This window comes from Elgaria multicarinata, chromosome 4 (assembly GCF_023053635.1).
Source record: "Elgaria multicarinata webbii isolate HBS135686 ecotype San Diego chromosome 4, rElgMul1.1.pri, whole genome shotgun sequence".
Taxonomy (NCBI): Eukaryota; Metazoa; Chordata; class Lepidosauria; order Squamata; family Anguidae; genus Elgaria; species Elgaria multicarinata.
In genome coordinates, this window is record NC_086174.1 from 61990504 (window position 1) to 62018333 (window position 27830).

Here is a 27830-nt window from a genome sequence, read left to right on the forward strand (position 1 = left end):
TAATTATTATTATTATTATTATTATGTTGTTGTTGTTGTTGTTAGTGCTGTGCAAGGACCCCCGATTCACTTCAGATCTCGATTCGGACCTTCTGAATTGAGTCCGATTCGATTCGGATTGATTTGGACCCAGTCCACCTCGCCTTGAATCCGAATCAAGATTCGGATGTCCAAATTATTCAGATTTTTCATTTTCCCATAGACTTGCATTGGAAAAAATAAATGCCTTTATTTTTCAAGATAGAAACATGGAAGTTGGTGATGTTACAGATGCCCTGGAGGTGCTCATGTGTGCCAAAGTTTGGAGAAATCTGTGCAGTGGTTTTCCTGTAATCTACTGCTAAAAATGTGATTTGTCACTTTTCTTTGTTCTGAAGCTGACACATCCTCAGGCTCTTCCCATTCAGAGAGAAACTGGGAAAGTAGGCTGCCTGCAATATACACATTACCTGGCTGGGAGCAATGTGCCTTAGAAATTGAGTCAAAGCAAAGCCAGAAACAAACCAGCCCTGCAAGGCGGAACCAGACCGATAATAATGGAGAAGTGGGCAGGCAGGCTGGCTAGCTGGCTGGCAGGCAGAGTGGCAGCAGGCAGCTATGCAGGCACGAGTAAGTGAGCCAAGGATTGTCTCAATTCAAAGCCAGAAACACAAACCAGCCTGCAAGGCAGGACCAGACAGGTCATATTGGAGAAGTGTGCAGGTGCGCAGGCAAGAGGCAAGGAGGCAGCTATGCAGGCAGGCACAGAGAGGTCGGCAGAAAGCAAACAAACCAGGCCTGTGAGGCGGGCACAGAGGAGAAGAGGCAGCAGGCAACTATGGCCATGGAGCACTGGGAGCAAGTATGCCATAGGCCTGTGGGGTTGTCCCACCCAGCCCATCTACATCTCCCAGGCACCAGGAGGGCAGAGAGGCAGGCTGGCCCAGAAAGGCTGGCAGAAAGCAAACAAACTGGCCCTGCGAAGCGGGCACAGTGGTTCGAAACATAGACAGTGAGAGATGTGTTGCCATCCCCTTAATAAGAGGCTAGGAGAAGGATTGTTTCAGGGTCCATCTTATTTCACTGTAAGCAGCACAGCCAATCATCATCATCATCTCCTCTGTGAGTTCTGCATTATTTAGTCTCTCAGTGTCTTCTACTTGTGTGTGTGTGTGTGTGTCTGCTGTGTGTTGTACACAATAATAAAGCACACATTTATAAAATTCCATCAAAAAACAAGGGTTGAACTGATCTACTTCAAACTTGGCATGGCTGAAGCCCTACTGAAGATCTACCATGGTGCTAATTTTCATGTCTTTATCTGTAATTTCATTTTTTTCCTGAAACTTGGTTACTTCTCAAGGTGCTAGACCTCAATGAGAAAGTTTGAGTTTGAACTGCATAATTCACTTAACATGGCAACGATTTGTTTTCTGATATGCTTCTGATTATTGTACACTACTTAATACAATATTACATTAAAAAAAACCGAATTCCCATACAATCTCTTTTTAAAGAGTTCTAGATTAAAAAAAATCCTAGATAAAACTAAATAAAAGCTCTTTTTAAAGTTTCTTTTGCTACGAAGTTTATTCATCTCATTTTCTGATCAGCACGATGCAGCAATGTCACTTAATCACTTTGGAAGATTTGATTTTCTTTATGTCACTACTACGAAGAATCAGAGTCCCATTTTTAAATGTTCCAACCTGCCCTGTTGGCAATACGCTTTGCTTCGTTGTCTTCTTCTTGGATTTTCTGTTTTTTAAAAGATAAGTAAAGCAGTATCATGAGATGTCAGAAAACAACAACAAAACAACATTTTCCGAATAGTTTAGGTTTTGCGAGAGAAATTTTAGATGGACACATGTTCAGTCAAATCACTACAATGAGGCTGGAATTACCTGTTTAGAAAGCAAAAAGGATAAGCAGAAAACATGCTCTCTCAGTTACGCACTGAAGAGTCTGCAGCAGCGTGTTCAAAACTTCTATTCTGTCCTGGTACACAGGACTTCAAGAAAAAACCGAGGTCGGGATCCAATGAACAATGCAGCCAGTTATAAATGCCCAGGGAGATTTACATCTGTCTATGCAACGTGGCAATCCAATTTGGAAACTGAACAAACATGGCTGCAAGAAAAAGCTAATTACTTGTTTTGCATGCAGTGTTAATCCATGGTTTAGCAATACGTGCAGGAGCAGCAGCAAGCCTTCATCTCACGTGCCCCCCCTTCCCTCTTTTGGTGCTGCCAGAAGGATCTGTTTCCAGTTTTAGAGCGTTTCCTCTTACAGCTAGATTCATAGAACCATGGTTAGTTTAAAAGCAATGGTTTGTTATAACCAGCCAAGATCATAAACCTTGGTTGACCTTTGCTTGTCTGAACAAACCATAGTTTACACCATTGTTTACACTAACCAGAGTTCTCTCAAGCTTAGTTTAAAAGCAGAAGTGAAAGCTTCTTATCTCCTCCTTACAGCTAAACCAGAAAGGTGGGGCGGTGGGGGTGTGTGTGGGAGGCTTGTTTTCAGTGTTAAAACTATCTTTTAGGTTTAAGTGCAAAACAGGTCAATAATCCCACTGGGCACACTTTGAGTAGCTTTATGGCTCCCATCTTGACTTACAGTTACAGTATTTTTCATTAGTAAAGCTAGTGAAAAGAAATCCAGTTGGTTACTATGTATTCATGTAGTTCTGTCAATAATGGCTCACCTCTCTTCGTGCCCTTTTCTCTTCCTCCTCTTGAGAGAGTCAGATTTATTTTCCTGTTAATGAAGACCAACAAGAGTAATTTAGGGGCCAGCCAGTCACCGCTTGAGTCAATCAAAGCACAGCTCCCAAACACAACCAGAAAAGGACAGCCATGGTTCTAGGTACAAACATTTCTGCAGATGGGTTCCCCACATTGGGAGAAATCACAGAAGTCAGCAATGGATGAGTGCAATGGATAAGACCCACTGTGGGAAAACCACCTCCAAGATAATCATATCTCCCTGCCAGGGAAGTATATAAGTACACTATATTCCAGCCACCCTGGGGGCACTGCTGTGGCCTCATTAGAAATGGTTTCGCTGTAGATTTTCCAGCGTATCCATCTTTGTGGAAACCTGAAGCTGCACCCAGAAAAAGGTTGGGCATTGCATTTTATTTTTATAGGGAATATTTAATACAAACCATCACATTTTCTTCCTTCTTTGCTTCTTTCTTTTCTTTGATCTTCTCTTGAAGAATCTTGTAGTTCAAATACACCTTTTTAGGAGGCTGCAACGATAGTTTCAAAAGGACTAATTTCACTAATTTTTCAAAAGCACAAACACAGGCAAAAGTCGAAGGCGCCCAAAGAATGTAACAACAGATAGTGCATCGTTTGGTAAAGAAAGGGTCTACGCTTCTTTAAAATAATAAAATATCTAACGGCGCAATCCTATGCTAGTTAAGACTTCCTAGACTTCCAGCATTCCCCAGCCAGCATGTAGGACCTTTTTCTGCATAAACATGCATTGGATTGTGGCCTTAATTTGATATTTTCTGTAAACAACAACAACAGCAACAACAACATTAAAATAGGCCTGTTGCTGTGACTTTTGGTTTGCAACCATCAAAGCATTCCTGCTCCCCACCCCTTGCTGCCCCCACTGCCCCTATGCCCACCCCAATCCAGAGCTGCTGCTGCTGGGACATACCTGCAAACACGTCCTCCTCCTGAGATTCAGGCCATGATTAAAGTAATCTTTAAGGGCCATTTCCCCTTTACAGCAGCCGTAGTTTCAGCCATAGATATACTAAAAGTAAAGAGCCTCTGTGATTACTTTAAATCACGTCCTGGCTCTCAGGAGTAGGACACATTCGCAGGTAAGTCCCAGCAGTGGCAGCAGGCGGCCAGCAGTGGTGGCAGAAGGCTGGGGAGGGAGAGGTAAGTGAGTCTAGTGAGCTCAACGGACTCACCTCCATAACTCACAGCAACTCCCAGGGTGTCAGGCGGGATTCTTTCCTAGTCCTCCCTGGAGATTCTGGGGATCGAACCTGGGACCTTCTGCATGTAAAGCATGTGCTCTACCACTCAGTTATGGCTTCCTGCTGCCACACTAAGTCATGATGGAGGTAAAAATGATATCCTCTTTGGGTACTTTTGCAAACCACTTCTCAACAGAGGAGAATGCACATTACCTTTGCTCCCAGCATGATAGCACGCTCTTGCTCCAAAACTCGCTGTTCTTTCTTCCCAAATCCAGTGATTCCAAGCCGGTGCACTTCCAAACGGGCCTGAGATGTTATAAAAACAGTTAACACCATCTTTTAAAAAATTCGCAAACATATGATGGGCATGATGTGATCGTGTTGCCAGAGAAAACGTAATCAACATTTGGATACAAACATGGCGTAGAGCCCCAAATCCCTGCAACGTGAAGTCCTAATGGGTCATTTTTCTTCTTGAGGTTTGCAGGAGCAGCTTTTCTCCCCTAACATGCCATCTTTTCTTTCAGAGCTAAAGCAGAAACGCATCTTGTCACCAGGAAATACTTGACTGCTCACACGTGCATGGAAACACAATCATAGGATTGTGATGGGAAGCTGCATGATCCAGTGGAGGCTGGTGGCTGCGATGTCAGTGGATCCACTCCAGGTTTCAGTCAGAACACTTCAGCACTTTGGACAGCTCTTTTAGAGTTCTGACTGATTCTGACTCAAACCCAGAGCAGATTCACTTCCCCACTGACATCGGAGCCACCAGCCTCCACTAGCCTTTTCCAGGTCAGGCTCTTTTTCCGCTCTCAGTGGCAGCAGTTCTCAAGGGTTTTGGGCAAGGAAGGGTCCCCCCCCCCATCTGTTACCTTTAAACTGGGAACTGAGCTTGGGACCTTCTGCATGGAAGGCATGCGCTCTACCACTGAACATGGGATGAAGGTGAAGGGTGTACATTTGTGCATCTAGCAACATCTATGCTACCAGCGCAAGTATTTTTTGTTTTTGTTTTTAGCAAAAAGGTGACTGGGCTAAACCACAGGATGGACCACCTTTTTAATGCAAAAAGCCCTCCCCTGCAACACACACACACACACACTGCAAAACACAATTGTCAAGGATGCATGAGTCGGAACACCATGCCATAGCTTCAGCTTGTATAAGGTGGGACCCTTAGAAAGGAACTGAAGCTGAGCAGGGGATGCATGAAGGGTTCCCTGGCAAACATCCCCCCACCCCAATGCACACAGTGGGCCCTGATGGGCCAAAGATCCCAAACCAGAATCTGCTGCCCGAAATCAACGCAATGTACTCTGTCTGTGTTTGATTCTCAGTACTGGAGAAAAAAGGGGGGAACCCTCATCCTCTCCTTCGGATCCTTATCCCAGGGATCTCATTTTCCCACAAGATGCTAGGTGTCTCTTCCCCCTCCTCCTTTTGTTCTGCTTTGTCCCACGCTGATGACATCTTTGACTGCTGCTAAGCAAATAATTTGCCTGTGGTTGCAACCCCAGGCACACTGCTCTGGGAAGAAGCCCACTGAGTACAGCAGAGCTTACTCCTAAGAAACCATGCATAAGACGGCGCTGCGTTTCGCTCAGTGTTTTTCCAGAGACCTCTTCTTTGTGAGCTTCTTTTGTAGGGCTCCGATTCCGCTCATCCCAACTCCACAAGCCACAATTGCACATCCCATCCACATCCCCTGGATATTTACAGGAAAATGGCAAAATCAGTCCGGACAGCGCAGGGAACCACAATAGCGGGGAGGGGAGGGGTGTTGAGCCTCTTGCAGCCCGAGGGCCGAATTCAACAGGGGCTGCAATGCAGTGATGGGTGGGGCTGAATGCAAAAGGGGGCAGGGCCAAAACACCAACGTATTTTAGCTTAAAGCTCTTACTGCCAGCCACTAAGCCCTCAGAGAGGCATTTCAATTGTTTAGAATGGGGAAAGAATCAGCAGCTGGGGAAATGGCAGCTCCAGGCTGGATGGCTTTGGCCCACGGGTCTGAGATTCAACACCTTTGCTGCAGGGAGGGCTCCCATATACATCTGCCGTGTTCCAATTGGGGAGGATCAACCTATTTTCTTCTCGACACAGGCACTGTCGCCATACATGTCTGACAAAGCAGAAGCAACACCTACAGCCATCTTGTAGTGGCAGCCATCAAAGTACTGCAGCTCTTGAAGATGGACAGAGTAAACGTTAGGGATAAAGTTAGTATTAGGCACTGAAAGATGGAATTGTTTAATCTGCAGTCTCTCTGAGACAACCAACAACCTGCATGCCTTTCAAGTTTAAACAGGTAAAATGACTTACTTTTTCCAAGTTGAATTTTTGTCCATCCATGTGCTTTTCCTGGTCAGTATTTTTTGCCTGTACGTAGATATGAAAAAGACAAACAGTATTTTGTAAAACAGTCAAGTGTTTCAGGGTTATGGCCTAAGCAAAAAAGAATTGTTTTGAGCCACAACAAGAATTTGGAGAGAAGGAAGTTCTTACTAAGTTCTTACTACAAAAGTTCTTACTAAGAGAGAACTACAATATTATTTATTTAAACAAACATTAAGAGAGCAATCCTATGGGCCCTGGACACAGAGGAGTTTCCCTTCCAAGACCATAGACAGAACTAGGACCAGGAGTGGGGTGGGGGTGGAAATCCCACTCAGGTTTCTCACCACCACCATGGAAAGCTTCATGGTGGCCCCCTCTCCCAAGGTCATAGTCTGTTTGATGGCGAGTCTGTGGGCAGTGTGGAGACTGTGGTTCTCCTGGATCCACAAGCCCCTTGACCCCTGTCTCTATATATCTACTAGCTGGGCTCAGAAGCTTGTCTAGCAGAAATAGGGGAAGGAAAACAAAGTAGTTAAAAAGTTTGGACAATATCAAAACATATGTGAGTTCTGTCAATGTTGAGCAAATTTAAATCTTACTGATTTCAATGGGAGAAAAATTAAGCATGTTACATATGTCGTCTGTGTTTAAGTCCATCCAGTAGGTATGCAAAAGTTTGAGATTTATTTATTTTAATTGGAAATCAGTGTTCATGTATGTTCATTTTAGTTTCACAGCAAAATCCTATGTGTGTCAGCTCAAGCATGAGTCCCAGTGAATTCAACTCAGTTACTTCTAGGAAACTGAGTATAGGATTGCAGCCTTAAAATGTAGTCCTACCAAATTGATGCACAGGACAGACGTGCCTATTGAGCATCAATTTGGTAGGACTGCATTCTAAGGCTGCAATCCTATACCGAGTTTCCTGGGAGTAAGTCCCATTGAATTCAGTGGAACTTACGCTTGAGCAGACACACAGAGGATTGTGCTGTAAAACTAAAATTGGACATACAAGAACACTGTTATCCAATACATTATTTTAAAATTTCAAACTTTTGCATGCCTAATAGATGGACTTAAACACAGATGATGTGTGTAACATGCTTAATTTTCCTCCCATTAACAACATAAAGAAGATGCATGCTGGATCAGACCAAGGCTCCATCTAGTCCAGCACTCTGTTCACAGTGGCCAACCAGCTGTTGACCAGGGACCCCCAAGCAGGACACAGTGCAACAGCACCTTCCCACCCAAGTTCCCCAGCAACAGGTGTATATAGGCTTACTGCCTCTGATAGTGGAGGTAGAACGTAGCCATCAGGACTAGTAGCCATTGATGGTCTTATCCTCCATGAATTTGTCAGTTCCCTTTTAAAGCTATCCAAATTGGTGGCCATCACCACATCTTGTGGTAGTGTATTTCATAGTTTAATTATATGCTGTGTGAAGAAGTCCTTCCTTTTATCTGTCCTGAATCTCCCACCAATCAGCTTCATGGGATGACCCCTGGTTCTAATATTATGAGAGAGGGAGAAAAATGTCTCCCTATCCACATTCGGCATGCTATGCATAATTTTGTATACCTCTAGTATGTCTCCCCATAGCCTTCTTTTTTCCAAGCTAAACAATCCCAGCTGTTGTAACCTTCCCTCATAGGGGAGACACTCCACTCTGTTGATAATTGAAATCAGTAAGATTTAAATCTGTTTAAGACTGACAGAACTCGCATATCTTTTGGTATTGTCCAGATATTATGATCTTTGGACACAATCCACAATTCATCAGCTGGGAGTTGTAGGACTTCTTTTTCCTATCTAGGGCATAGGATTGCGCCCTAAAATCCTGGGAAAGGACATTAGAAAATACTAATGATTAGAAAATATTAATGAAATGAAATATTAATGAAATTTCAGGATATAATCTGACATGATTTGTGACTTATGAGATATGTGAAGGAGGTACTTCACGAAGACAGAGTAATGACCATTAATTTGCTAAATGGCACTAGAACTGCAATTAGTTATAAATGGAAGCAAAAAAACCCCACATCATGGCAATAAGAGAATTGACACTGAAGGTCTGGGAACTGGTATTTATGCTGAAATTCACAAACATTGTTGAAATTAGAGAAGGCAGACAGGGAAACAAAGGTTTTGTTATGTTTTGGACTAATAAAAGTGCAGCCCAAGGTAAAACCTTATGATTCATTGGGAACTCTGTTAAGGAGGAAGAGCTGTGTAAAGTTGTACGACAATATAACTGCCACTAATGATTGCCTTAGGGGAAACTAAGATACATGTGGTGAGGCTTTTCGCTCCATTGCGACTGCGGATTGCAGTTCTGTACCGCTCCACAGGCTCATCCTCAAAATTTATCTCTGATTTTGATTCGTGGCTGTCCTTTTTCCTCTCTGATAACTGTCCTACTCTTACCTTGGGTGATTTCAATATTCATGTGGATGACCCTCAAGACGCTGCAGCTCTACGATTTCACTCATTATCTTCCTCTTATGATTTTAAGCTTTGGTCTGATGCACCCACACATTCCCTTGGACACTGTTTGGATCTTGTTCTCACTCGGAATTGCTCTGTTTTGGACTTTTCTACTGCTGACTTTCCTTTGTCAGATCATCATCTAATTTCTTTCATGATTACTCATAATCCTCCTCCTTCACATCCTGTTTCTCGCTCTTGTCGTGACTTGCAATCTATCAATTATGAGGCTTTTTCTCAGTCTCTAGCCTCCTCTCTTCCTTCTGTCTTTTCTGCTGTCTCCTTGGACTCAGCTGTCTCCTTCTTTAATTCCTCCTTATCTTCAACTCTTGATAATCTTGCTCCATCTACAACTCGGATAGTTCGCCCTTCTCATCCCCAACCGTGGCTCACCTCTTTCCTCCGCTACCTTCGTTCTTGTTCCCGGGCAGCTGAACGCCTTTGGCGTAGGACCAGGGACTGGGTGGACTTTGTCCATTACAAATTTGTTCTCTCCTCTTTCTCTTCTGCTATTTCATTGGCCAAACAGCAGTATTACTCAATGTTGATCCAGTCAAATGCTATGCATCCTCAGCAGCTCTTTGCGTCCTTCAATTCTCTTCTGAAGCCTAATCCACCATCTCTCCCCGCCTCTCTGTCTGCTAATAACTTTGCCTCTTTTTTCAATGCTAAAATCCAAACTATTCGCTCTGATCTTGCCAGCTCTGCTCCTCTTCCAGTTCCTGTTCCTCATCTGTCAGTTCCTCCTGCAAATTTCTCTGCATTTCCTTCGGTCTCAGCTGATGAACTGTCTACAATACTGCGCTCTTCGAAGCCTTCCACTTGCTCTCGTGATCCGATTCCTTCTCGGGTCTTTATTTATCTTATCCCTGCTATCCTCCCTTCCTTGCTTCATATTATTAATTTTTCTTTGTCCTCTGGTTCATTTCCTTCTGCTTTTAAACATGCTACAGTCTCTCCTATTCTCAAGAAACCTATTCTTGATGTGCTATCTCTGTCTAACTACCGACCTGTCTCTTTGTTGCCTTTTGTTTCAAAGATCCTGGAGCGTGTGGTCTACTTTTGTTGTCTTGATTTTCTTTCTAGTAACTCTGCTCTGGATCCTTTTCAATCTGGATTCCGTCCTTTGCATTCCACTGAAACAGCCCTTACTAAGATTACCAATGATCTTCTTATTGCCAAGTCTAAAGGCCTTTATTCCGTTCTTATTCTCCTTGATCTAACTGCAGCTTTTGACACGGTTGATCATGATCTTCTTTTGGATTCCCTTCATGACCTCGGATTTTGTGGCTCTGTCTATAACTGGTTTGCCGCCTATCTAATGGGTCGCTCTTTCAACGTGTTGGCTAATGGCAGCTCGTCTTCTTCTTCTTCTTCTTCTTATTATTTATTTATATAGCACCATCAATGTACATGGTGCTGTACAGAGTAAAACAGTAAATAGCAAGACCCTGCCCCATAGGCTTACAATCTAATAGAATCATAGTAAAACAATAAGGAGGGGAAGAGAATGCAAACAGGTACAGGGTAGGGTAAGCAGGCACAGGGTAGGGAAAAACTAACAGTAGAAAGTAACAGTAGAAGTCTGCACAACATCAAGTTTTAAAACTTGGTGTGGGTCTTTTATTATCTAGTTTGTGCCAGTTCCAGCCTCTTTCCATTCCACCTTCACATTGCTTCTCCTCTTTTGAGGTACATGTGGTGAGGCTCTTCGCTCCACTGCGACTGCGGGTTGCAGTTCTGTACCGCCCCCCAGGCTCGTCCTCAAAATTTATCTCTGATTTTGATTCGTGGCTGTCCTTTTTCCTCTCTGACAACTGTCCTACTCTTATCCTGGGTGATTTCAACATTCATGTGGATGACCCTCAAGATGCTGCAGCTCTACGATTTCGCTCATTATCTTCCTCTTATGATCTTAAGCTTTGGTCTGATGCACCCACACATTCCCTTGGACACTGTCTGGATCTTGTTCTCACTCGGAATTGCTCTGTGTTGGACTTTTCTACTGCTCACTTTCCGCTGTCAGATCATCACCTAGTTTCTTTCAATATTACTCATAATCCTCCTCCTTCACGTCCCGCTTCTCGCTCTTGTCGTGACTTGCAATCTATCAATTACGAGGCTTTTTCCCAGTCCCTAGCCTCCTCCCTTCCTTCTGTCTGTTCGGCTGTCTCCTTGGACTCAGCTGTCTCCTTCTTTAATTCCTCCTTATCTTCAACTCTTGATAATCTTGCTCCATCTACAACTCGGATAGTTCGCCCTTCTCAACCCCAACCGTGGCTCACCTCTTCCCTCCGCTACCTTCGCTCTTGTTCCCGGGCAGCTGAACGCCTTTGGCGTAAGACCAGGGACCGGGCAGACTTTGTCCATTACAAATTTGTACTTTCCTCTTTCTCTTCTGCCATCTCACTGGCCAAACAGCAGTACTACTCAACGCTGATCCAGTCAAATGCTAGGCATCCTCAGCGGCTCTTTGCGTCCTTCAATTCTCTTCTGAAGCCTAATCCGCCATCTCTCCCCGCCTCTCTGTCTGCTAACAACTTTGCCTCTTTTTTCAATGCTAAAATCCAAACTATCCGCTCTGATCTGGCCAGCTCTGCTCCTCTTCCAGTTCCTGTTCCTCATCTGTCAGCTCCTCCTGCAAATTTCTCTGCGTTTCCTTCGGTCTCTGCGGATGAACTGTCTACAATACTGCGCTCTTCGAAGCCTTCCACTTGTTCTCGTGATCCGATTCCTTCTCGCGTCTTTATTAATCTTATTCCTGCTATCCTCCCTTCCTTGCTACATATTATTAATCTTTCTCTGTCCTCTGGTTCATTTCCTTCTGCTTTTAAACATGCTACAGTCTCTCCCATTCTCAAGAAACCTACTCTTGATAGGCTATCTCTGTCTAACTACCGACCTGTCTCTTTGTTGCCGTTTGTTTCAAAGATCCTGGAGCGTGCGGTCTACTCTCGCTGTCTTGACTTTCTTTCTAGTAACTCTGCTTTGGATCCATTTCAATCTGGATTCCGTCCTCTGCATTCCACCGAAACAGCCCTTACTAAGATCACCAATGATCTCCTTACTGCCAAGTCTAAAGGCCATTATTCCGTTCTTATTCTCCTTGATCTAACTGCAGCCTTTGACACGGTTGATCATGATCTTCTCTTAGATTCCCTTCATGACCTTGGATTTTGTGGCTCTGTCTATAACTGGTTTGCCTCCTATCTAGCGGGTCGCTCTTTCAGCGTGTTGACTAATGGCAGCTCGTCTTCCTCCTTTCCCCTTTCAGTAGGGGTTCCGCAAGGCTCGGTGCTTGGCCCGTTGTTGTTTTCCTTATACACGTTGCCCTTGGGCAAGCTTATTCAATCTCATGGTCTCCAATATCATCTGTACGCCGATGATACACAACTATATCTGTCATCTCCGGAACTTTCTCCTGATGTTCACGATCGTATCTCGGCATGTCTTTCAGATATCTCAGCTTGGCTGCTTCATCGTCGCTTGAAGCTTAACATGGCAAAGACTGAATTGCTTGTTTTTCCTCCTAAACCTTCTCCTCATCTCTCATTCTCTCTTACTGTCAATGATGTTACGCTTACTCCGGTCAAGGAAGCTCGTAGCCTTGGCTTTATCTTCGACTCCTCGCTCTCCTTTATTCCTCATATTGAGGCAGTAGCTAAATCTTGTCGATTTTTCCTGTATAATATTGCCAGGATTCGATCATTTTTGTCTGTCTCTTCTGCCAAGACGCTTGTTCATGCACTGGTTATTTCACGGTTGGACTACTGCAACCTTCTTCTCTCTGGCCTTCCTTCTTCTCACATCAGCCCGTTGGTTTCTGTTCACCACTCTGCCGCAAAGATCATCTTCTTAGCACGCCGCTCCGACCATGTTACTCCGCTTCTGAAATCTCTTCATTGGCTTCCAATTCACTTCAGAATCCAATATAAACTTCTCCTGTTAACCTTCAAAGCTTTTCACGGTCTAGCTCCTTCCTATCTCTCCTCTCTCATCTCACACTATTGCCCCGCTCGTGCTCTTCGCTCCTCTGATGCCATGTTTCTCGCCTGCCCAAGGGCCTCTACTTCCCTTGCTCGGCTTCGTCCATTTTCGTCTGCTGCCCCTTACGCCTGGAACGCTCTTCCAGAACACTTGAGAACTACAAGTTCAACCACAGCTTTTAAAGCTCAACTAAAAACTTTTCTTTTTCCTAAAGCTTTTAAAACTTGATGTTGTGCAGACTTCTACTGTTACTTTCTACTGTTAGTTTTTCCCTACCCTGTGCCTGCTTACCCTTCCCTGTACCTGTTGGCATTCTCTTCCCCTCCTTATTGTTTTACTATGATTTTATTAGATTGTAAGCCTATGCGGCAGAGTCTTGCTATTTACTGTTTTACTCTGTACAGCACCATGTACATTGATGGTGCTATATAAATAAATAATAATAATAATAATAAAAGCTTTAGGAAAAAGAAAAGTTTTTAGTTGAGCTTTAAAATGTGCATACACATTTCATATGTATGCATTCAAATTGATCTGCTCAATCCCTCAAGAGTGATATATACGTTGTGGCAGTGAGAGCAAAAAGGAGGCAGCTAAGCTGTTTTTTTAAATAATAATAATAAAGAAATACATCACACAGTTGAATGTCTATCTGGGCTCGGCAAACAAAGTTAATTTCCCAAAATAACAGAAAATTTTCCACTTAAGTCTGAGCCCAGACTAAACAAAATCAGACTTGATCACACTTTCAGTGTCATCACCAGGCGTGCAACTGATTCCAGTTGCTCTCTCTCTCTCCCTGTGAGCTCCCAGGCTCTTTTATCTGTCAGGAGCAGCTGCAACCACACTTGCAGATACAAGGGGGAGATGTCTTTCTTTTCCACCTCTTCTGATCCTCCCTGGTGCTTAGAGGACTGCTCTGGCAGTGATCCAGGTAGCAGGGCCCTGAGAAACGTAACTTTCCCAGGATGTCTGTCCTTCACCAGGACTTAGAATTCCTAGGGTTTCGAGGTCACTGCTACAGCCGTATTCCAAACACTGGGAGGGAGAAGCCTCTCTTCCGCCTCCCCTGGAGCAACAGCAGCCATGCCAGTAGGTGGGAGGGAGTTTTCCTATGGCTTGGATTCAGATCTGAGCCAGAAAAGAACTCAGGGGTTGTAATGCTCGCCTCTTATTTAAGAGGACTGTTAAAAATTGCTCTGGACTGAATTCTGAACTAAGAAAAGAATTATGAATTTCAGAGACATTACTACAAAGGTAGCAATTTCCTTCTCTGCTTTTCTCATTCGTTGAATGATTAAACATATGAGATGCTGTAGTGACTGACTTGGCACAAGATAAAACAACAAGAACAACTACCAGGGAACACCATGATAGTTATCGTTATGCACTAAGCTGTTTTCCTATAGGATTTCAAGTGTTATTCTAGTCTAATTCCATTCTACTTTTTACAATGCCCTTTGCAATATTCACATAATGTGAACCAGCACTGCAAGAGCCCTTCTCATTTGTCTGTAAAACTTGTCTCTACACCGCAAGCCAATGATAAAACCCTGGTGGTTATTTCCATTTCGCTCCTGCGTAATTCTTGAGCAATGCCGATATAAGGCATGATGGCAGCAATCATGATGCCACTTCTCTGAGCCAATCCCGAGCCAGTTTCCTAATACATGGGTCCCATGTTGCAAGTTGGGGCTAAAAATGGATCCTAAGCCAGCCTTCCCGGACCTGATGCCCTGCAGATGTGTTGGGACTGCAAGCCCCATCACTCCCAGCTAGCATGGCCAACTGTGCATGAGACACAGGTGAGAGGATCTAGTTGAACCAGAGTGTCTAACACAGCCTTCCCCAACCTGGTATCCTGATCACACGTTGTTCAGGACTTTGTAAGCTAGTACTAATACCTTAAACCTGCTGTGCAGCTCCCTCAGCAAAGGAGCTGCATGCTGAAAAAGGGGACGGATCCCGACAACAGACGAGCTGCTGCATTCTCCATTAGCTCCGGCTTCCAGAGCAGCCACATAGTGTATTGCAGTAATCCATGTTGAGGTTACTAGCCACTGTGGCAAAGCTATCCCTGCCCAAAAAAGGCTGAAGCTGGTAGAAGGCCTGTTATACTCTGGGCCAGGGCGTGAGATAGTTGAACCCTCCGTAGCACGCTGTGGCGAGTTTGCACGGCACTTTGAAGATAAAGTCGCCCAGATTCGTCATGAATTGGACACCACACTTAATGCAGCTCCACTAGTAGAGGTGTTCAGAGCGCCGTCCGGTTCAGTTTTATTGGATGAGTTTCAGTTAGTGAGGCCCGAGGATGTGGACAAGGTGCTTGGCCAAGTCCGGCCGACCACCTGTGTGCTTGCCCCTTGCCCCTCGTGGCTCATTACATCAAATAAGGAGGGGATCGCCAGCTGGGTCCAGGAGGTTGTAAATGCCTCCTTGAGAGAGGGAGTGGTGCCGGCCTCTTTAAAAGAGGCGGTAATTAGACCACTCCTGAAGAAGCCTAACCTGGACCCGGAGGATGTTAACAACTATAGGCCGGTGGCTAATATCCCTTTCCTGGGCAAGGTGCTTGAGCGGGTGGTTGCAGGACAACTCCAGGCACTCTTGAATGAAATGGATTATCTAGATCCATTTCAATCAGGTTTCAGGCCTGGTTTTGGAACGGAAACTGCCTTGGTCACCCTGTGGGATGACCTCTGCCGGGAGAGAGACAGGGGGAGTGTGACCCTGTTGGTTCTCCTGGACCTTTCAGCAGCTTTCGATACCATCAAACATGGTATCCTTCTGGATAGGTTGTCTGAGCTGGGAGTTGGAGGTACTGCATTGCAGTGGTTCCGCTCTTAATTGGATGGCCAATTCCAGAAGGTGGTGCTGGGGGATTATTGCTCTGGGCGGTGGCTCCTAAGCCATGGGGTTTCGCAGGGCTCTATCTTATCCCCTATGCTGTTTAACATATACATGAAGCCGCTGGGGGAGGTTATCCGGAGATGTGGACTGAGGTGTCATCAATATGCGGATGATACCCAGCTCTACCTTTTCTTTTCATCAAACCCAGGTGAGGCAGTGACTGTTCTGAACCAGTGCCTGGGCACAGTAATGGACTGGATGAGGGCTAACAAACTGAGACTCAATCCAGACAAGACGGAGGTACTGTTAGTGGGTGGTTCATCTGTCCGGCGAGGTGATGTTTGCCCTGTCCTGGACGGGGTTGCACTCTCCCTAAAGGATCAGGTCCGTAGTTTGGAGGTGCTCTTGGATCCAGAACTGTCACTTGAGGCACAGGTGAACTCAGTGGCAAAGAGCACCTTTTATCAGCTTAGGTTGATATACCAACTATGCCCTTATCTGGACAGAGATAGCCTAGCTACAGTTATCCATGCTCTGATAACCTCTCGTTTGGATTACTGCAATGCGTTATACGTGGGGCTGCCTTTGAAAACGGTCCGGAAGCTTCAGCTGGTACAAAACAGGGCAGCCTGTTTACTAACAGGGACTGGCCGGCAAGATCACATTACACCAGTCCTTTTACAACTTCATTGGCTGCCAGTCCAGGTCCGGGCCTGATTTAAAGTGCTGGTATTGACATTTAAAGCCCTAAACGGTTTGGGGCCAGGTTATTTGAAGGAACGCCTCCTCCCATATGTACCTGCCCAGACCTTAAGATCATCTACAGAGGCCCTTCTCCGTGAGCCCCTGCCAAAGGAAGTGAGGCAGGTGGCTACTAGGAGGAGGGCTTTCTCTGCTGTGACATTCCGATTGTGGAATGAGCTCCTCAGAGAGGTCCGCCTGGCGCCTACACTGTACTCTTTTCGTCGTCAACTGAAGACCTTTTTATTCTCTCAGTATTTTAACACTTAATTTTAACTTAAATTTAAATTTTACTGCTCTAACTCTGTATTTTAATCTTATATCAATTTTGCTGCGTGGTTTTATCCCATCTGTGCTTTTTATACTGTATTTTGTATTTGTGTTTTTAACCTGTTGGTTGTTTTATTATGGTTTTAATTTTTGTGAACCGCCCAGAGAGCTTCGGCTATTGGGCGGTATAAAAATGTAATAAATAAATAAATAAATAAATAAAATAAAATAAGGCACTTTGAGCCACCACAGCCACTTGGGCCTCCAGCGACAATGATGGATCCAGGAGTAGCCCCAGACTACCAACCTGATTTTTAGAGGGAGTGCAACCCCATCCAGGACAGGTAATGAGCCTGTCTTCTGGATTCAGGAACCACTCACACACAGGGCTTCCATCTTGCCAGGATTCAGTTTCAGTTTATTGGCCCTCATCCAGCCCATTACTGAATCTAGGCATCGGTCCAGGACTAGCACATCCTCACCTGATTCAGATGTGACATGGAGATATAGCTGTGTGTCATCAGTACATTGATAGTACTTGGCTCCAAATCTCTGAATGATCTCTCTCAGCAGCTTCATATAGATGTTGAACTACATTGGGGACAAGTTCATACCCTGTGGAATCCTACAGTTCAATTGCCAAGGGGGCGAGGAATGGTGACCCAATGTTACTCTCTGAAATTTGCCCCGCAAGTCTGAAACCACTGTAACTCAGTGCCACCAATGCTCATCCCACAGAGTCAATCCAGGAGGAGACCATGGTCAATGGGATCAAAAGCCAATGAGAGATCGAGCAGAATTAACAGGGTTGCACTCGCCCTGTCCCTCCCTCGATAAAGATCAGCTGTCAGGGCAACCAAGGCTGATTCGGCCCTGTACCCCGGTCAAAAGCCAGACTAGAATGGGTCTAGATAACTGCAGAGGAACAGACAGAAAGAAACATTCTAATAGGTGTTTTCTTGACACTTAAATAAACACAATAAGGGTGCAATCCTATGCATGTTTAGACCGGAAACAGTCCTACAATCCTATGCATGTTTAGACCAAAAACTGGCTAGGGAATGCTTGGCGTTATAGGGCGTTTTCCTGTCTAAATAGGCAGAGGATTGTGTCCTAAGGGAGCAATTCTATGCTCTCAGAAAGGGCAGCTGAGAGATGAACCAGCTGCAGCAAAGAGGGACAATGCATCTGCCTGCTGTGGCAGTGGGGACCAACACAGGACATTCCAGGGGCATGTTGGGAGAGTCAGTGGATCTGTAGCATCCTAAGCCCCATCATTCCCAACACCGTCTCCCCCAAATGGGACTGCAAACTAAACCAGCCCTGGAGCTGGCCTAGTTAATCCCCTCCCGTTCTGGTTAATCAATGGGGGGGAGGGGAGGGGGAACAAAAGAAAAACAGAAAAAGCCACCCTCCCATTTTGGCCTTAGATGTGGCGGGGACTCTGCCATGGAATCCCCTGACCACCACCACCACCATAGAATTGCTCTGTCAGAAAACAAATCAGTTCGTTTGTCCTGTTTTCATTGCTGTATTGGCAGCCTTTGATACAGTTTGTATCAACAGGAGGTGCAGCCAAGTACTGTCTAGTAGACAGACAACTACCTTCCCTCATCTGAACTAGGAAATGACGCTTACTAGCTTCGAAACAAGCCAGGATATTAAGCCGCAGTTTGAAGTTGATTTAATATCCTGGCATGTTCCAAAGCTGGCAAGTATTGTTTCCCACTTCAGATGAAAGTGGGAAGTTAATCAGTGATTAATCCATAGCCTCCTAGTTTGACTGCTCCCGCTGTAAAGAGAAGAGCAAAGAGGCCACATGCCTAGCCAAAAGGCTTGTTCATATCTTGGCTCACTATTAAACCAGTCAGTAAATCTTACTACTGAGTAAACTTTCTTAGGGCCATACTGGACCTTTGAGAAGACGCCTTAAACCCTGCTGGTTAAGGCTTTTGATTAAGCAGCAGTTTTTAAGGTGTCTTATGAGATGTGTTTTGCTAAACCGCGGTTACTGCTAACCCCAAAGAACCACAGTTTCACTAACCACAGAGTCTGAAGTGTCATCTGAACAGGCCCACTGTTCGGCAGACTACAGTAAACCAATGCAGGCTTGTAAACAGGTATTTTCTGTCACCTGAATAAGAATTATCTCCAGGTAACCAGACAGAGCAGCTTCTATAAATCAAGTGATGGTTCTTGTTTTCTCTTTGGCCACCAACATGCCACAGATGAACATGTGAACAGATAGACTAGTAACACTTTCAAACTTATTTGCAATATTTTTGAAAAAGCAATTTTAGCTGCTGAATTTTCTGCTTCTCTACATGATTTGATTTGAATCTGATTACCTTACCCTGGAGCAACCATCTTCAGCCATTTCAAGTTTAACTTTCTTCTTCTGATGTCGACCAAAGAATGTCACAACTTCAATCTCTGTTGTATATCCCTGCTGAGCAGGTTTAGGTGGGGCAGCATCAGTGGGGTAAGATTCAGTGATAGTCTTTTTCTGATTACTACAGTCATCTTTCAAGCTGTCAAAGAAGTTGAAGGCATTCTTCCTCTTGCCTGGAGTTACTCCACTAGATTCAGGAGTCACATTTTTATGCTCTGATAAAGTATTGCTAGCCATAATTGCTACTTTCTCTTGTGAATTTCTCTTTTTGGTCTTTTTCTTTTTCTTTCCATCAGGTAATGATTCACCTACGGTTTAAAAGCAAACACTTGTTAATCTCCTTGTTTAAAAAAAATCAATGAATTGGAGGGATTTGGATACCAAATCATTTAAAAAAAAATTAGAATGCACTGACTTTTACTTTAAAAAAGTTCAGATATTACATCAACCATGTAGGAATCATATACAAAATACCTTCCACTTTCTATAAATGGCTGGGCCTTGGAGAAATATATGAAAATACAATTTCTGACTCTTTGCTTAGGGTGCAATCCTATGTATACTAACTTGGGAATAAGCCTCACTGAACTAAGAGAGCTTACTTCTGAGCAAGCACGCATATGATCGGGCTACTCGATAGTCAAGTGGGTAAAGCTGGATCTAAAAAGCCTTATCTTCCAAACCAAGCTGACTCATTGGTGTTGCATGGCCTTTCTTTTTATTAATGACTTGGACATGGAGGAGCAGGAAATGCTTTTCAGATTTGTAGAGGACACAAAATTGGGTAGGATAGCTAATACCCTGGAAGACAGAAACAAACTTCAAAGTGATCTTGATAGGCCGGAGCGCTAGGCTGAAAACAACAGAATGAAATTTAATAGTTTTACATGTAGGAAAAAGAAACCAAATGCACAGTTACAAGATAGGGGACACTTGGCTCAGCAACACTACAAGTGAGAAGAATCTTGGAATTGTTGCAGATCACAAGCTAAATATGAAGCAACAGTTTGATGTGGCTGCAAGAAAGGCAAATGCTATTTTGGGCTGCATTAGAATAATAGAATAGCAGAGTTGGAAGGGGCCTACGAGGCTTCAAGTCCAACCCCCTGCTCAATGCAGGAATCCACCCTAAAGCATCCCTGACAGATGCTTGTCCAGCTGCCTCTTGAAGGCCTCTAGTGTGGGAGAGCCCACAACCTCCCTAGGTAACTGATTCCATTGTCATACTGCTCTAACAGTCAGGAAGTTTTTCCTGATGTCCAGCTGGAATCTGGCTTCCTTTAACTTGAGCCCGTTATTCCGTGTCCTGCACTCTGGGAGGATTGAGAAGAGATCCTGGCCCTCCTCTGTGGGACAACCTTTTAAGTATTTGAAGAGTGCTATCATGTCTCCCCTCAATCTTCTCTTCTCCAGGCTAAACATGCCCAGTTCTTTCAGTCTCTCTTCATAGGGCTTTGTTTCCAGACCCCTGATCATCCTGGTTGTCCTCCTCTGAACACGCTCCAGCTTGTCTGAGTCCTTCTTGAATTGTGGAGCCCAGAACTGGACACAAAACTCTAGATGAGGCCTAACCAGGGCCCAATAGAGAGTAACCAGTACCTCACGTGATTTGGAAACTATACTTCTATTAATGTAGCCCAAAATAGCATTTGCCTTTCTTGCAGCCATATCGCACTGTTGGTTCATATTCAGCTTGTGATCTACAACAATTCCAAGATCCTTCTCATTTGTAGTATTGCTGAGCCAAGTATCCCCCATCTTGTAACTGCATTTGGTTTCTATTTCCGAAATGTAGAACTTGGCATTTATCCCTATTAAATTTCATTCTGTTGTTTTCAGCCCAGCACTCCAGCCTATCAAGATCACTTTGAAGTTTTTTTCTGTCTTCCAGGGTATTAGCTATCCCACCCAATTTGGTGTCATCTGCAAATTTGATAAGCGTTCCCTGCAGCTCCTCTTCCAAATCATTAATAAAAATGTTGAAGAGCACTGGGCCCAGGACTGAGCCCTGCGGTACCCCACTCGTTGCCTTTCCCCAGTTTGAGAAGATTCCATTGATAAGTACTCTTTGAGTCCGATTCTGTAGCCAACTGTGAATCCACCTAATAGTTGTTCCATCTATCCCACTTTTAGCTAGTTTGTTAATCAGAATGTCATGTGGTACTTTGTCAAAAGCTTTGCTGAAGTCAAGATATATGACGTCCACAGCATTCCCACAGTCCACAAGGGAGGTTATCCTATCAAAAAATGAGATCAAATTAGTCTGACAGGACTTGTTCTTGACAAATCCATGTTGGCTTCTAGTGATCACCACATTGATTTACAGGTTGACTTCTTTATAATCTGCTCCAGAATTTTCCCAGGGATGGATGTCAGACTGACTGGTCTGTAGTTCCCAGGTTCCTCCTTTTTGCCCTTTTTGAAGATAGGGACAATGTTAGCCCTCCTCCAGTCGTCCGGCACCTCACCCGTCTTCCATGATTTTGCAAAGATAATAGACAAATGTTCTGAGAGTTCTTCCGCTAGCTCCTTCATTACTCTAGGATGCAGTTCATCGGACCCTGGAGATTTGAACTCATTCAAGGAAATTAGGTGTTCTTTGACCATTTGTTTATCAATCTCAAACTGTAATCCTGCCCCCTCAACTTCTGCTTCACTTTTTCCAGGGGGGTCATGCCCAGCTTTTGGGAGAAGACTGAGGCAAAGTAGGAATTGAGCATTTCAGCCTTTTCTTTGTCATCTGTTATCAATTTGCCATCCTCATTAAGCAGTCGAGCCACCATTTCTTTCCTCTGTCTTTTACTACTCACGTATCTGAAGAAAGCCTTTTTATTGCTTTTAGCATCCCTCGCTAACCTCAGCTCATTCTCAGCTTTAGCCTTCCTGATGTCATTTCAGCACTTCTGCGCCACCTGTCTGTACTCTTCTTTTGTAGCCTGGCCTTCCTTCCACTTCCTATATGTATCCTTTTTTGTTTTCAGGTCATCTCTAAGCCTTTTGTGGAGCCACGTTGGTTTCCTCTGTTGTCTTCTATCTTTTCTCCTTGTTGGAATTGTTTGTAACTGTGCCTTTAAAATTTCCTTTTTTAAATACTCCCAACCATCCTGAACTCCTTTTCTCATTAGGCTCATTTGCCATGGGACCTAACTTATCATAGTTCTGAGTTTATTAAAATCAGCTTTCCTAAAATCCAGAGTACGTGTATGGCTACACTCAACTTTTGTCTCCTTCATAATCAAGAATTCAAGTATGACATGGTCACTTTCCTCCAGAGTTCCCGTAACTGCCACTTTATCCACTAAGTCATCCCTATTGGTCAATATCAAGTCAAGGATTGCCGATCCTCTAGTTCCTTCCTCCACTTTCTGTAGGAGAAAGTTATCACCCACACATGTCAGGAATTTCTTGGAAGGGCCGCTTTTGGCAGTATTTGTCTCCCAACAGATATCAGGGTAATTGAAGTCCCCCATCACTACTACATCACACTTCCTTGAAACACTAGCAATTTGTTTCTCAAAAGTTTCGTCCTCGTCTTCTCCTTGATTGGGTGGTCGGTAGAAGACTCCGATTATCATGTTCTTTTTATTCCTTGCCCCATTTATTTTAATCCAGATGCTCTCGATGGGGCTCCCAGTCTGATCCGCCTGTATTTCTGTGCAGGGATAGGTATTTTTAACATATAGTGCAACTCCACCTCCCTTTCTATTTCTTCTGTTCTTTTTGAACAAGTTATATCCTTCAATTGCTATATTCCAGCCATGGGAGTCATCCCACCAAGTTTCAGTTATACCTATCAAGTCGTATTTGCCTTCATGTAATAAGAGTTTAAGTTCATTCTGTTTGTTTCCCATGCTCTGGGCATTAGTATATAGACATCAAAGACCATGTGTTTTATAGTCTGGCTTTGTTCCTACATTGTTGCGGACACTATTTTGGGGCAATAGTGTAATAGAAGTATAGCTTCCAAATTTCACGAAGTACTGGTTCCTCTCTATTCGGCACTGATTAGGCTTCAACTTGAGTATTGCGTCCAATTCTGGGCTCCACAATTCAAGAAGGATGCAGACAAGCTGGAGCGTGTTCAGAGGAGGGCAATGTGGATGATCAGGGGTCTGGAAACAAAGCCCCATGAGGAGAGACTGAAAGAACTGGGCATGTTTAGCCTGGAGAATATTGAGGGGACACATGATAGTACTCTTCAAGTACTTGAAAGGTTGTCACACAGAGGAGGTCCAGGATCTCTTCTCGATCATCATAGCGTGCAGGACACAGAATAATGGACTCTACTTACAGGAAGCCAGATTCTGGCTGGACATCAGGAAAAACGTCCTGACTGTTAGAGCAGTACGGCAATGGAACCAGTTATCTAGGGAGGTTGTGGGCTCTCCCACACTAGAGGCATTCAAGAGGCACCTGGACAGCATCTGTCAGGTATGCTTTAATGTGGATTGCTGCATTGAGCAGAGGGTTGGACTCGAAGCCTTATAAGCCCCTTCCAACTCAACTATTTTACGAAACAGCACTGCATCTTAGTTTCAGTTCCTCATCTATACAGTGGGAATAATGGTCTCTCTTACATGGATATTACAAAAACAAAAACAACAACCAGCTTTCTCAAACCGGTGCCTTCTGGATGTTTTGGACTACAACTGCCAGGATTTCTGAGCATGGACCATGATGTCTGGAGCTGATGGGGGTTGAAGTCTAAAACATCTGGACAGCACTAGGTCGGGGAAAGCTGTAATATGTGGAGATGCTTTTGTGCCTGCTTTGGAAGCTGAAGCTTGGGCAAGCTCATTCAATCTCACGACCTCCAATATCACCTGTATGCCGATGATACACAATTATATCTTTCATCTCCGGAACTTTCTCCAGATGTTCACGATCGTATCTCGGCATGTCTTTCAGATATCTCAGCCTGGCTGCTTCATCGTCGTTTGAAACTTAACATGGCAAAGACTGAACTGCTAGTTTTTCCTCCTAAACCTTCTCCTCACCTCTCATTCTCCCTTACTGTCAACGATGTCACGCTTACTCCGGTCAATGAAGCTCGTAGTCTTGGCTTCATATTTGACTCCTCGCTCTCCTTTACTCCTCACATCGAGGCAGTAGCTAAATCCTGTCGTTTCTTCCTGTATAATATTGCCAGGATTCGACCATTTTTGTCTGTCTCTTCTGCCAAGACTCTCGTTCACGCACTGGTTATCTCTCGGTTGGACTACTGCAACCTTCTTCTCTCTGGCCTTCCTTCGTCTCACATCAGTCCGCTGGTCTCTGTCCACCACTCTGCCGCTAAGATCATCTTCTTGGCCCGCCGCTCTGACCATGTCACTCCACTTCTGAAATCTCTTCATTGGCTTCCAATTCACTTCAGAATCCAATATAAACTTCTCCTACTGACCTTCAAAGCTCTTCACTGCCTAGCTCCTGCCTATCTCTCCTCTCTCATCTCACACTATCGCCCCACTCGGTCTCTCCGCTCCTCTGATGCCATGCTTCTCGCCTGCCCAAGGACCTCCACTTCCCTTACTCGGCTTCGTCCTTTTTCTTCTGCTGCCCCTTACGCCTGGAACGCTCTTCCAGAACACTTGAGAACTACAAACTCAATCACTGCTTTTAAGACTCAGCTCAAAACTTTTCTTTTCCCTATAGCCTTCAAATATTGAGTTTGTTCTGACTTTACACTGTTGGTTTTGCCCTACCCTGTGCCTGTTTACACTTCCCTGTGCCTGTTTGCATTCTCCTTCCCTCTTTATTGTTTACTACAACTTATTAGATTGTAAGCCTATGCGGCAGGGTCTTGCTATTTACTGTGTTATCTGTACAGCACCATGTACATTGATGGTGCTATATAAATAAATAATAATAATAATAATAATAATGAAGCCAGTGCAAAATGCGGCAGCTAAAATGCTCAATGGACCACCTAGTTATACATGCAAAACACCAGTGTTAAAAGAATTGCACAGGTTGCCTATTAGTTACCAAGCCATGTTCAAGGCTTTCTTGTTGATATTCAAACAACTTGGGCTCAGGATATCAAACAAAACGTCTTCCCCTATTTACATCAAATCGACATGTAAGATCTTCCAAGGAAGCCTTGTCAGTCACCCCACAACCATCAGAGTGTCGTCAAGTGATGGTACATCAATGGGCCTTCTCGGTAGCGGCCCCCACCCTTTGGAACATTCTGGACTGAAAGGCAGAAACTGTGGCGCCTACTTTAATGCCTTTTTGGGGCACTAGCAAGGACTTTTAAAAAATATATTCACAGGCCTTTTAAAATAGCTTTCAATTTTTTAAAAAAGCCAATATCTAATAGAGAAATCCTGTGCATTTTTACTCATAACAAAGCCCCACTGTGTTTAGTGGGGCTTACTTCCAGGTAAGTGTGCATAAGATTGCAGGCTGGAGTTGCAAGCCTATACACACTTACCTAAGAGTAATTTCCAATGAATTCAAGGGGGGTTACTTCTCCGTAGACCTGTATAGGAGTGTACTGTTAACCTTTGTATTCATTTACTAATTCATTCATTACATTTTTACACTAATTCATTACATTTTTATACTGGCCAACAGCCAAAACTCTATTACACTGACTGGGTTCACATGATACAACAGCCCACTATGGGCAACCAGTCATGCTTGGTTGTTGTGTTGTCCAAACCTGGTGCATTTTCCATTGGGTGGCTTATTTTTCCTGAATAAACCATGCAGAGAACCCATGACTTGTTGTATGGTTGTTCGTACTCATGGTGGGTTGTCGAGTTGTCCAAACTGGAAAAGCGGTTTTATTGTGAGTTGCCAGGGTCAGCCATAGAGCTACTTGGCAAGAGCAACAAAAAAGTCCACCCCACGCATTCTTTGTGATCTCGCCAGGGACTGCCCTTCTACCAATGACAAAGTACTTTGGAAGCATCGTTACTTGTTCCCTGACTTTTTTTAAAAAAACCAGTGCCTCAAAGGTGTGCAGATGGGATCGTTGTTTTTTTAAAAAAATATTTCTTTTGCTGGTCTTTTGCAAATGCGCTCTTACAGATGTTCCATACCTATAGTCTTGCCTGGTCAATTTCCTTATAGGTTTCAGCTGTCAGAAGGAGCTCTGTAGTAGAGTACATAACATACAAGGAAATTGACAAGACAAGGTTGCATGTAGATTAATTTGTGCACAGTTGTGATGGACTGGGGGGAGAAACAATAGTAAGAAAAAGGACCTTCTGTTGAGCGTACTGTGGCTTATTCACAATGTGGTTTAATAGGACATGTGAACCCACGCATTGTGGTTTTGGTATGGCTGTTTTTATAGCTACAGAGATTATTTTCTGCAGCTCAATGGGTTTACTTTTTAATTATTGCTGAACTGAGCTTGATCTCTGCTTTGATATGGTTGATTGACTTTGTGTTTTATTTGAATTGTGATTTTAATTTGTTTTAATTTGCCCAGAGCACTTTTATTCAGCAACTGAATTAATATTGATGACATGAGTAGGCATAAATAAAAAGCAAATACATGAACAACTCTGTAGGATGCTGTTTTGTAATAAGCTGTTTCTTTGCTATAGTATAAGAAGTTGCTGATACTGCATTAAAGCTGCACTAAGTAGTACTTCTATGCAAATGTGAAGACTATTTTTATTTTTTAGAAAATGACCCACAGTATTTCCTTTTTACAGCTCCTTTTCAAGGGTATTTTTCTTTGATAACTCTATCCAGAGGGGAAAGGTTCAAGAAACACTTACTAGTGATTTGATAAATGACCATTCATAAGGATAAGGATAATCATTATTATAAATAATAGTTGAACCAGACTGTTGAACATCATTTTGATGAATAGTTTGACAACTCGAAAGATGTAAGATCAGTGGTGATCCCACACCTCTGGATTTGGCTTCCATCAGGGCTTCATCATACTCTTTCTTTGCTTTCACTGGTCTTCTCATATCTGTGGGCTGCAGGTTTTATCAGTATGATCTGTTTTTACAGTGCTTTATAGTATTTTATTGTATATTCCTGTATTGCTTATTTGTATACTTCTGTATGTTTTCTTAGCCTGTACACCACCTTGAGAGGGTTTTACCATTCAAGGCAGCCTAAAATAATTTTAAATAAAATAAAAACAAAAACATGATTTTAATGGGGTTTATGTTGTGTTTTATATAGGTTGCTAGTTGCCCTGGGCTCTTTTCTTTGTGAGGAAGGGTGGGATGTAAACAAAATAAAGGCGCAACACCATGCATTTTCAGATACAAAAAAGCCTACAGCTCCCAGCATTCCCCAGCTAGCCACGCTTCCCCCTCCCCGATGGGGTTGCAGTACTTATTTCTGTCTAAAAGTTCTTAGGATTGTACCGTAACCGAAACAAAAACCACAACGATGGCACCAGTGCAAAGAAAAACGATCACTGCCCGTAAGGATCAGTGATTCCCGGATAGGAGTTTCGTAACGTCTGAATCAGTGTCACCCGAAGGAAAACACGAGAGAGAGGCCAGGCTGGAGGGGAATGGAGTGGGAAGAGGAACCAGAAGAGAAACCAGGAACAGCTCCCAGGCAGATCAGTCACACACAGAGCACAAACTCCCCGCCGGACTCGGGACACACGCGGCCTTTTACGCACCGAAGTCATACAAGGAGCTCAAGACGGTGTCCAGCAGGCGGTTTGCGGAGGCGAAACTCTCCCTTTCAGCCGCCGCCTCCGACACGGGCTTTGCACCTGGGTTTCTCGCCATGCTACTGTCCTCCTCCCCGTTCGTCCGCTCCATCCATGCGAAAGGAGCAGGCGGTAGAACAAACGCGCCGAAGCAGCCTTGGCCCCACGCGACCACCGTCTCCGC

General features: G+C 44.0%; 1 protein-coding gene across 1 annotated transcript; it reads right to left on the bottom strand.

Annotated features, from left to right (window-relative positions):
• Positions 1 to 209: 209 nt before the first annotated feature.
• C4H1orf131 (chromosome 4 C1orf131 homolog) lies at positions 210 to 27819 on the bottom strand. The gene is made up of 7 exons (XM_063125657.1): positions 27614 to 27819; positions 18961 to 19307; positions 6257 to 6313; positions 4145 to 4240; positions 3152 to 3238; positions 2690 to 2742; positions 210 to 1737 (listed from the first exon to the last, which is right to left on the bottom strand). Exons 1-7 carry the CDS (start codon positions 27756 to 27758, stop codon positions 1608 to 1610), a joined length of 915 nt encoding a protein of 304 aa, XP_062981727.1. The 5' UTR covers positions 27759 to 27819; the 3' UTR covers positions 210 to 1607.
• Between the last annotated feature and the right edge of the window lie 11 nt (positions 27820 to 27830).

Bases quoted from the DNA above. Each gene is read 5' to 3' on its own strand.
- C4H1orf131 (XM_063125657.1), bottom strand. From the start codon at position 27,758: ATGGAGCGGACGAACGGGGAGGAGGACAGTAGCATGGCGAGAAACCCA. The intron at 6,314-18,960 runs GTAAGGTAATCA...ATCTACGTACAG, and splicing joins CTGAAGATGGTTGCTCCAGG to GCAAAAAATACTGACCAGGA. The intron at 1,738-2,689 runs GTGAGCCATTAT...TTTAAAAAACAG, and splicing joins AGAAAAGGGCACGAAGAGAG to AAAATCCAAGAAGAAGACAA.